This window comes from Triticum dicoccoides, chromosome 3B (genome assembly GCF_002162155.2).
Source record: "Triticum dicoccoides isolate Atlit2015 ecotype Zavitan chromosome 3B, WEW_v2.0, whole genome shotgun sequence".
NCBI lineage: Eukaryota > Viridiplantae > Streptophyta > Magnoliopsida > Poales > Poaceae > Triticum > Triticum dicoccoides.
The window spans coordinates 733404951-733416362 of record NC_041385.1 but is presented as its reverse complement, the minus strand read 5'-3'; the positions used below and the strand labels follow the sequence as shown (position 1 = coordinate 733416362).

The 11412-nt window shown below is 42.9% G+C and overlaps 1 protein-coding gene across 1 annotated transcript in view; it reads right to left on the bottom strand.

Moving 5' to 3' along the window:
- Positions 1 to 4950, bottom strand: part of LOC119279880 (uncharacterized protein At4g15970-like) — a gene marked incomplete at its 5' end in the record, with an annotated part of 7227 nt that extends 2277 nt beyond the window's left edge. The window contains 2 exons of the mRNA XM_037560960.1: positions 1564 to 1578; positions 4798 to 4950. Of these exons, the coding sequence (XP_037416857.1) occupies positions 1564 to 1578; positions 4798 to 4950 (168 nt within the window). The remainder of the gene's footprint in view (positions 1 to 1563; positions 1579 to 4797) is intronic.
- Positions 4951 to 11412: the final 6462 nt, after the last annotated feature.

Genomic DNA, 11412 nt, shown 5'->3' with positions numbered 1-11412 from the left:
TTTTATTAGTGCCCAAGTTACAAGTTCCAATGAAAATAAAGAACGTACAAACTAAAGGGAATGGTTTAGCATCCAGTCTATAAACAACCCACCACATCTGTGCAGACTACCACAGTGATTATATACTAATAAAAAGTTAAACATTTTAGTACGTGAACCATGAGCCTCACAAAAGTTAGACATTTTAGTATATGAGATGGGCATGAGTTAAATTTGAAAAATATGGAAGCTATAGCATCACCAAATTCTACTTCACTACCATAGACATACAAGGTCAGCAGATATTAACAACAGTTATAGCATCACAATAACTTCTCTTTGTTTAAGGAGGTATAATGGCTTCAAGCAAACCGAGTTGGAAATGAGAGCCAACAAGCTATAACTATCCTCATCAGTAGGTAGATACCAGAGAAGAAAAACTAAGAAAGAGGACCAATGGACTGGCTCCTAAAGAGTGAGTGTTTACTGTATATTCTATGGCAACTTACCGCAACACAATACGACTCAGCAAAATAGCAGCACTGTAAATACTTCGAACAAAAGAAGAGATTGTCATTCTTTGTGAAGGAGCAGACAAAGAAAAGATAATACAAATAGTGGTACTTGAGCAACATCAGAGTCCAAATTCCATGAGATTATCACAAAAGAATTTGAATGCTCAGAACACATAGTAAGAGCGCCGCCTAGAAATCAAGAAAACTCCAAGCCAGGGAAGAAAACAATACTACTCATCACTGATCATTAATAACCTTGTTGAGCCAGACGAGAGCAAGACTGAACGAAGTGCACAAAGATCAGAAATAGTAGAAGGGGAAACATATTTTCCTGGACCAAGGCCCTATTTTATTTGGACTACCCTACTAGCCAAACAGATCACATGATGTTCCATTCCAACTAACTGGTGTTCAAGACTACCATGCCTCTCTGCGTGCAAGTTTTATGAAGAAAGGAAAACCACGGAATTATTGTGAATCACATAGCTCAAAGGCAAACCAAGGAAAACTAGTACCCCTCCGTCCCATAATATAAGAACGTTTTTCAAGCTGATGTACAAATAGACATAATTAACAGAAGTGAGAGGGTAACAAGATCCGTGAGATCCAAAGACTAGCATAGTTGTCGTTATAGCAAACTGCCTAGACTAGTTACCAAGCAATCTAGGCAAGCATCAGCGCAATGTAAGAACCAACAAATACTGATACCACTTACTTGCCAAGCAGCCAGTAGAGCGGCGCCAAGATTCTTAATCTTGATTAATTGATGACCAAGTATCTCCTCCAGCAGCGTCCTTGTTTGCCATCAAGTCAGACCAGGTCCATCCCTGGGTGCGCACGCACAGGAGCAAGAGTCATTAATCACCAAGTGATAATAATAAGGTAACAAAGAACAAATACCAACTGGTCAACAAGGCATGCATCTACTTCTACAATAGGAGCATCGTTCTATCGGTATAGGACGACTACAAAATATTTAATTATCAGGGGACTGGATAGATAATGCACATGCTTCCATCAATCGGCCCGTGCTACATACCAACTACTTAGCTAAGCGTGTTCTACTCACGCTGCCAGTCTTCTTCTCGTTCTCAAATTTGCAGTGCCGCTCAAACTTGCAGCCCTCCAACATCCTCAACATCAAGTCAGGTCCCTCCCCGAGTGGACATAAACAAGATTAACTGAGAGAAGCATAAAAGGCAGAAAGAAATGCACTTACAGAAGGCACTACAAATCGGCCATTTTGTATTTCACATGGAAGGAAAATGCTACAACAACTCTTCCTAATTATAGTCGGCGCCAAAGTATAGAGGTCAAGCATCCAGGGTGGACCTTGCACAACAGCCAGTCTAGTTGACTACACCAAGAAAATAAACATAGTGTACTGGACATCCACCCTAGTTGCTCTTGGTGATGCCTCTGTCTCAAGGGTACGAAAAGCTTTCTCTTCCGGCGCTGAGCTAAAAAAGGTGTGATGTATGCGTCCACTAGTGCGCACACAAAAAATCACTTTCAGTCATCTAATACCATTCGGTAATCCCACTCCTAGTTTGCATTGTTTCAGTAACAGAACCCATCAAAAGGACCAGGAGTCACAAATGAGTCTAGAGAAATATGGTACCAGACATGGATGATCAATCAACTCGGTTAAAACTTGTCAATCGAGAGTAGAGTTCTTTGAACAATTGTTAAACACATGGCATGCTAGATAGTTGACAAACACGACGAAAACTTGTCAACTAGTCAAACATACAAAACCCATCCAAGCTCCCTACCATATGTCTCCATGATCACTATATACCTCTACAGTTCATTATAACCTCAAGTAATAATCTGGAAGGGTGAGTGAGATTTCTACAACAAATTCCAGCAAACTGAGATGGCTTGCCATCATCTCGTGGCTTAAACTAAAGTTGGACATTAATTGGTATGGAATTTGAATGTAGTTTATACACATCACTGCATCAAATTGAGATGGATTACCATCTCAACTAGCATCTGTCTCTTGGGCACACACAAGATTATCACATTCCCTACATTTGAGTCTCATGTGCAAGAGCCCTAGTCACTAATAGATAATTAAATCAGAGCTTAACTATTATACCATAATTGTCATGAGCACCACAACCATAATCCTCGAAATTGCCATGGCATAAAATTTACCACGACTCGATGGGCGTGGGCACACATCTATAACCAACACTGTAGAGGATTACTTACACCATTGACAAGTTTGATGAGGTGTCGTTGTCCAACAAGTGTCCTGCCCATCACACGAGAGTAGCTTGCTCACAGGGAATTTCCCGATGACCTCCGCCATCATCAGGCTAATCTTCTTGGTGCTTGGCCAAGTTGGCAGGTTGGTTCTTGTTGCAACAAACAGAGAGTTCAGTTTCCAACAAGCACTGGGCCGGGTGTCGATGCAACAAGAAAAATGAAGCTCAGTTTGTAGAAAAATAACCATAGAGCAGCAAATAGGCAGCAGAGATAAAAATGATTATGTCCTACTACTACCTTCATCACGTATCTACTAGTAAAAGGAATACAATTTGTTCAGACCCATAGTCTCCAAAGTTGCTTTGTACAGGAAATTAAACTTCACATCATTTCTTGAGACCATGCTAGGAATTCTTACTATGAACTTATTTAATACAGAAGACTCCTTCCATGTCTGATAATTGTGAATTCTTATTACTCCAACTAGTGCCCTAAAAAAGACATCCATTCCAGCCAACCTTTTGGATGTCTGACCATTTATTACTTACAAGGACCAATATAACACATGAAAATTGACCATTTACTACTTACAAGGTTACTTTGGTAATATGATACTTACAAATTTGCTAGTATATAGCAATAAAATTAGATCCAAAGTTCTATAAGTCTGCACCAAAAAAATCCTACTGCTGGAGATCATAGGGCGAGGAGACGAAGAAATTTGATTTCGCACAAACAATCAAAGGCCTTTGGATAATGACACCTAAAAAGCTTTTGATATGTGCAAGCAATAGAATCAAACAACCATAATAAACACGCAGAGGAGAGAAACCCATGTTGTAGCGGGCAGGACAAATTTCTATACAAGGACCAAACTATTCTTGAGGTTTTGCCTAAAACGAATCCAGATCTGGATAAACAAAATCTATACTCTGAAGGCCAATAAGAACATACATGAAGAACTTTGATTTAGCATGCATCACAAATTCACAATAGGAGAGACAGTAGCATCAGAGGCAAACTCTACTCATCCATCCTTGGAGGAAGCATGACAAATCTTTTACTTATAGACCATATAAGTAAAATGACAAAAAGCAAAACATGCTACTAACTAATAGACCTAAGTAACAGTAGGGGAAAAGACTGCTCATCGCCAAAAGCATCATGCATCAACCACGGCTCAAGGACCGGTACACAGAATCCACATAGATAGGAGAGAACGCACCTAGGTCCGTGATAAATTATGACCCGATGAAAAGACATTGTGCAACAACTATAAATAACAAGGGGCACATCACAAGAGTGTGTTCGTCATACACAAACAGGGAGAAAGAGTTTGCTTGAACCGAAAAATGTTGTTGCATATTCATTCATAGAAGAAAATGAACATCCAAAAGGGATGCTCCAGCACCAACTGAACCAAAACATGATGTGTATAACATCCAAAAGGGAACATCGGTAAAATGCAAGTGCTATCCAGATCTAGAGGCAGAGGGGGGAGAGAAGCTCATCGTGTGCGAACTCTCGAGGGGAGGAGGAAGCAGACATCAGTCGCTGGAGAGGGAGCAGGCAGGGGCAAAGTGCTCCTCCATATCCTTTGCCCATCCACACGCTTGGCGACAAGGTGCTCCCATGAACAACCGCATGGTGTCGAGGCAGCGGACTTGACGAGCAGAGGAAGCTCCATGGCATCGCAGGCATGGAGCAGGCAGACATATACTCACAGACACAAACTGGGCATGCATAAACTGGTTAATTTAGGGTGGACAAATCACATCAGTGCCAAAAACCAGTAAAGTGGATACCTTTATTTGTAGGTGTTGCAGTAAGGATAGCCGCAAACACAACACTATCCAGGTTGGCATTGCTGCACTAGAAGTACCACCCCCCAGACACACACAGGGCCGACACAGCTTGGGTAAACAAGTCGCTTAAAATTCACCGCGAAAGAAAAATCCTTCCTCATACGTGATGAAATTATGCAAGTGCTAACTCTTGAGAGGGCAAAGTGAAAAAAGAAAAACTGGGTGGAGGTGAGCGCATGCATGCATGGATAAATATACGACGGGGTTGCTTTCTTGATTACCGCATGTTCCAGCGGTGCAGGCGCTGCCCCGGGAGTTACATCGTTGCTGTTCCCCAGCCAGCTGCCGGAGACGCCGGACAGCTGCTTGCCCACCCGGTCGGAGGCCAGGACGAAGAGGAGGACCGTGGGCAGAATGTTGGGGAACGTAGCAGAAATTCAAAATTTTCCTACGTGTCAGCAAGATCTATCTATGGAGAAACCAGCAACGAGGGGAAGGAGAGTGCATCTACATACCCTTGTAGATCGCTAAGCGGAAGCGTTCAAGAGAACGGGGTTGAAGGAGTCGTACTCGTCGTGATCCAAATCACCGGAGATCCTAGTGCCGAACGGACGGCACCTCCGCGTTCAACACACGTACAACCCAGTGACGTCTCCCATGCCTTGATCCAGCAAGGAGAGAGAGAGAGGTTGAGGAAGAATCCGTCCAGCAGCAGCACAATGGCGTGGTGGTGATGGAGGAGCGTGGCAATCCTGCAGGGCTTCGCCAAGCACCGCGGGAGAGGAGAAGGGAGAGAGGTAGGGCTGCGCCAGGGAGAGGTCAAACTCATCTATTGGCAGCCCCAAAACCCTCAAGTATATATAGGGGGAGAGGGAGGGCTGCGCCCCCACCTAGGGTTCCACCCCTAGGGGTGGCGGCCAGCCCAAACCCATCTAGGGTGCGGCCAAGGGGGGGGGGGAAGAGGGGAAACTTGCCCCCCCAAGTTAGGTGGGTGCGCCCCCTCCCCCAAACTCTAGGCGCCTTGGGCCCTTGTGGGGGGGCGCACCAGCCCACCTGGGGATGGTTCCCTCCCACACTTGGCCCATGCAGCCCTCCGGGGATGGTGGCCCCACTTGGTGGACCCCGGGGACCCTCCCGGTGGTCCCGGTACGTTACGGATAAAACCCGAAACTTTTCCGGTGACCAAAACAGGACTTCCCATATATAAATCTTTACCTCCGGACCATTCTGGAACTCCTCGTGACGTCCGGGATCTCATACGGGACTCCGAACAACATTCGGTAACCACATACAAACTTCCTTTATAACCCTAGCATCATCGAACCTTAAGTGTGTAGACCCTACGGGTTCAGGAATCATGCAGACATGACCGAGACGTTCTTCGATCAATAACCAACAGCGGGATCTGGATACCCATGTTGGCTCCCACATGTTCGACGATGATCTCATCGGATGAACCACGATGCCAAGGACTCAATCGATCCCGTATACAATTCCCTTTGTCTAGCGGTATTGTACTTGCCCGAGATTCAATCGTCGGTATGCCGATACCTTGTTCAATCTCGTTACTGGCAAGTCTCTTTACTCGTTCCGTAACACATCATCCCGTGATCAACCCCTTGGTCACATTGTGCACATTATGATGATGTCCTACCGACTGGGCCCAGAGATACCTCTCCGTTTACATGGAGTGACAAATCCCAGTCTCGATTCGTGCCAACCCAACAGACACTTTTGGAGATACCTGTAGTGCACCTTTATAGCCACCTAGTTACGTTGTGACGTTTGGTACACCCAAAGCATTCCTATGGTATCCGGGAGTTGCACAATCTCATGGTCTAAGGAAATGATACTTGACATTAGAAAAGCTTTAGCATACGAACTACGATCTTTATGCTAGGCTTAGGATTGGGTCTTGTCCATCACATCATTCTCCTAATGATGTGATCCCGTTATCAACGACATCCAATGTCCATGGTCAGGAAACCGTAACCATCGATTGATCAACGAGCTAGTCAATTAGAGGCTTACTAGGGACATGGTGTTGTCTATGTACCCACACATGTATCTGAGTTTCCTATCAATATAATTATAGCATGGATAATAAACGATTATCATGAACAAGGAAATATAATAATAACCAATTTATTATTGCCTCTAGGGCATATTTCCAACAGTCTCCCACTTGCACTAGAGTCAATAATCTAGTTCACATCGCTATGTGATTAACACTGATAGGTCACATCGCCATGTGACCAACATCCAAAGAGTTTACTAGTGTCTAAACTAGTTCACATCACCATGTGATTAAGTCTCAATGAGTTCTGGGGTTTGATCATGTTTTGCTTGTGAGAGAGGTTTTAGTCAACGGGTCTGCAACATTCAGATTCGCATGTACTTCGCAATTCTCTATGTCATATTGTAAATGCTGCTTCCACGCTCCACTTGAAGCTATTCCAAATGGTTGCTCCACTATACGTATCCGGTTTGGTACTCAGAGTCATTCGGATAGGTGTTAAAGCTTGCATCGACGTAACCCTTTACGCTGAACTCTTTATCACCTCCATAATCGAGAAACATTTCCTTATTCCTCTAAGGATAATTTTGACCGCTGTCCAATGATCCGTTCCTGGATTATTCTTGTACCCCTTGACTGACTCATGGCAAGGCACACTTCCGGTGCGGTACACAACATAGCATACTATAGAGCCTACGTCTGAAGCATAGGGGACGACCTTCGTCCTTTGTCTCTCTTCTGCCGTGGTCGAGCTTTAACTCTTAACTTCATACCTTACAACTCAGGCAAGAACTCCTTCTTTGACTGATCCATCTTGAACACCTTCAAGATCATGTCAATGTATGTGCTCATTTGAAAGTATTATTAAGCATTTTGATCTATCTTATAGATCTTGATGCTTATTGTTCAAGTAGCCTAATCTAGGTTTTCCATTGAAAAACACTTTTCAAATAACCCTATATGCTTTCTAGAAATTCTACATCATTTCTGATCAACAATATGTCAACAACATATACTCATCAGAAATTCCATAGTGCTCCCACTCACTTCTTTGGAAATACAAGTTTCTCACAAACTTTGTATAAACCCAAAATCTTTGATCATCTCATCAAAGCGTACATTCCAACTTCGAGATGCTTACTCCAGTCCTTAGAAGGATTGCTGGAGCTTTGCATATTTGTTAGCCTCTTTCAGGATTGTCAAAGACCTTGTGGTTGTATCACATACAACCTTTCCTCAAGAAAACTATCAAGGAAACAATGTTTTGACATCCTATATGCAAGATTTCATAAATAATGTAGTAACTGCTAATCCAATTCTAATAGACTCTTAGCATCGCTACGAGTGAGAAAGCCTCACCGTAGTCAACTCCTTGAACTTGTCGGAAAAACATCTTAACAACAAGTCGAGCTTTCTTAATGGTGTCACTTACCATCATTGTCTGTCTTCCTTTTAAAATCCATCTGTACCCAACGGCCTTACGACCATCAAGTATTTCTTCCAAAGTCATGGATCCTCTCTCGGATTTTATGGCCTCGAGCCATTCGTCGGAATCTGGGCCCACCATCGCTTCTCCATAGCTCGTAGGTTCATTGTTGTCTAGCAACATGACCTCTAAGACAGGATTGCGTACCACTCTGAAGTAGCACGCATCCTTGTCACCCTACGAGGTACGGTAGTGACTTGATCCGAAACTTCATGATCACTATCATAAGCTTCTACTTCAATTGGTGTAGGCGCCACAGGAACAACTTCCTGTGCCCTGCTACACACTAGTTGAAGTGACGGTTCAATAACCTCATCAAGTCTCCACCATCCTCCCACTCAATTCTTTCGAGGGAAACTTTTCTCGAGAAATGACCCGTTTCTAGAAACAATTACTTTTGCTTCCGGATCTGAGAGAGGAGGTATACCCAACCATTTTGGGTATCCTATGAAGATGTATTTATCCATTTTGGGTTCGAGCTTATCACGATGAAACCTTTTCACATAAGCGTCGCAGCCCCAAACTTTTAAGAAACGACAACTTAGGTTTCTCCAAGCCATAGTTCAAACGGTGTCATCTCAATGGAATTACGTGGTGCCCTATTAAAGTGAGTGCGGTTGTCTCTAATGCCTAACCCATGAACGATAGTGGTAATTTGATAAGAGACATCATGGTACGCACCATATCCAATAGGGTGCAACTATGATGTTCGGACACACCATCACACTATGATGTTCCAGGCGGTATTAATTGTGAAACAATTTCCACAATGTCTTAATTGCGTGCCAAAGCTCGTAACTGAGATACTCATCTCTATGATCATATCATAGACATTTTATCCTCTTGTCACAATGATCTTTAACTTCACTCTGAAATTACTTGAACCATTCAATAATTCAGACTTGTGTTTCATCAAGTAAATATACTCAGTATCTACTTAAATCATCTGTGAAGTAAGAACATAATGATATTCACTGCATGCCTCAGCATTCATTGGACTGCACACATCAAAGTGTGTTACTTCCAACAAGTTGCTATCTTGTTCCATCTTACTGAAAATGAGGCCTTTTAGTCATCTTGCCTATGTGGTATGATTTGCATATCTCAAGTGATTCAAAATCAAGTGAGTCCAAACGATCCATCTGCATGGAGTTTCTTCATGCATATACACCAATAGACATGGTTTGCATGTCTCAAACTTTTTCAAAAGCGAGTGAGTCCAAAGATCCATCAACATGGAGCTTCTTCATGCGTTTTACACCAACATGACTTACATGGCAGTGCCACAAGTAAGTGGCACTATCATTACTATCTTATATCTTTGGCCATGATAATGTGTATCACTACGATCGAGATTCAATAGACCATTCCTTTTAGGTGCTAGACCATTGAAGGTATTATTCAAATAAACAGAGTAACCATTATTCTCCTTAAATGAATAACCGTATTGCGACAGACATAATCCAATCATGTTTATGCTCAATGCAAACACCAATAACAATTATTTAGGTTTAACACCAATCTCGATGGTAGAGGGAGCGTGGATGCTTGATCACATGAACCTTGGAAACACTTTCAACACATAACGTCAGCTCACCTTTAGCTAGTCTCCGTTTATTCCGTAGCTTTTATTTCGAGTTACTAACACTTAGCAACCGAACCGGTATCTAATACCCTGGTGCTACTAGGAGTACTAGTAAAGTACACATTAACATAATGTATATCCAATATACTTCTATCGACCTTGCCATCCTTCTTATCTACCAAGTATCTAGGGTAATTCTGCTCCAGTGGCTGTTCCCCTTATTACAGAAGCACTTAGTCTCGGGTTTGGATTCAACCTTGGGTTTCTTCACTGGAGCAGCAACTGATTTGTCGTTTCATGAAGTGCCCCTTCTTGCCCTTGCCCTTCTTGAAACTAGTGGTTTCACTAACCATCAACAATTGATGCTCCTTCTTGATTTCTACTTTCGGGGTGTCAAACATCGTGAATATCTCAAGGATCATCATATCTATCCCTGATTTTTTATAGTTCATCACGAAGCTCTAGCAGCTTGGTGGCAATGACTTTGGAGAAACATCACTATCTCATCTGGAAGATCAACTCCCACTCGATTCAAGTGATTGTTGCACTCAGACAATGTGAGCACAAGCTCAACGATTGAGCTTTTCTCCCTTGGTTTGCAGGCTAGAAAATCGTCGGAGGTCTTATACCTCTTGACGTGGGCACGAGCCTGAAATTCCAATTTCAGCCCTCGAAACATCTCATATGTTCCGCGATGTTTCGAAAACGTCTTTGGTGCCTCAACTCTAAACCGTTTAACTGAACTATCATGTAGTAATCAAAACGTGTATGTCCGATGTTTGCAACATCCACAGACGATGTTTTGGGGTTCTGCACACTGAGCGGTGCATTAAGGACATAAGCTTTTCTACTGATCGCATAATCGCTACTGTTAACTTTCAACTATATTTTCTCTAGGAACATATCTAAAACAGTAGAATTAAAGCGCGAGTTTCATGACCGGTTTTTCAATAAAATACTTATTGAGAAAATCGATCTTTTGTTCCCAGTATAGGAAAAGTTATCCTCACTGGTAGACAAATACTTGATATACAGAGGACCGGTAGCATTAGATATATTACAGGGTTGAGCTGAGGCTGCTCAACAATTTATTACAAACACGCCAATATCATACATAAGGGCGATTGCGACACAGGGGTGTGGTGACATGCTACTAGCTCGAGATAAAAGTGGTGGTGGATAACTTGACTCCTAACTGGCAGCTCATCGAGCGTCGAGGTGAGGCTCGATGAATTTATTTCTGGGGTGGCGGAAGCGGATATAATACAGTGACCAAAAGCAGGATCGCACGGGACTGACTGGGACTCCTCTAGGCATCAGACTCGCTATCGAACTCTTCATCCATGAGATCGCCTTCATCAACGTCTGGCCAAATCAACAAGCCAGGTGAGTACTTTGAAAGTACTCGCAAGACAGTTTGGACAAAAGATATAACAAATGCATGCATGAATGTGTCATGAGCAAAAAGATAATAATGCTCATTCTAATAATAAAATTTGCACGACTTGAAAAGTAAAACAAATAACTGAAAACCGATCGGGTGTCTGGAGCGACGCCTCGAAAGGTAAACAAATAAAGCTCATGCCGCAGTCGGGAGTCTAAGCGACACCAAATAAAGGGCTTATAAAAGAAATGCCTCAGCCAGGCGTCTCAGCGACACCACATAAAGGGCTTATAAAAGAAATGCCTCAGTCGGGCGTCTCAGCGACACCACATAAAGGGCTTATAAAAGAAATGCCACCGTCGGACGTCTGAGCGACATCACAGAAAGGGCTTAAAATAAAAGTAAATAACAAGAGTGCCATGAT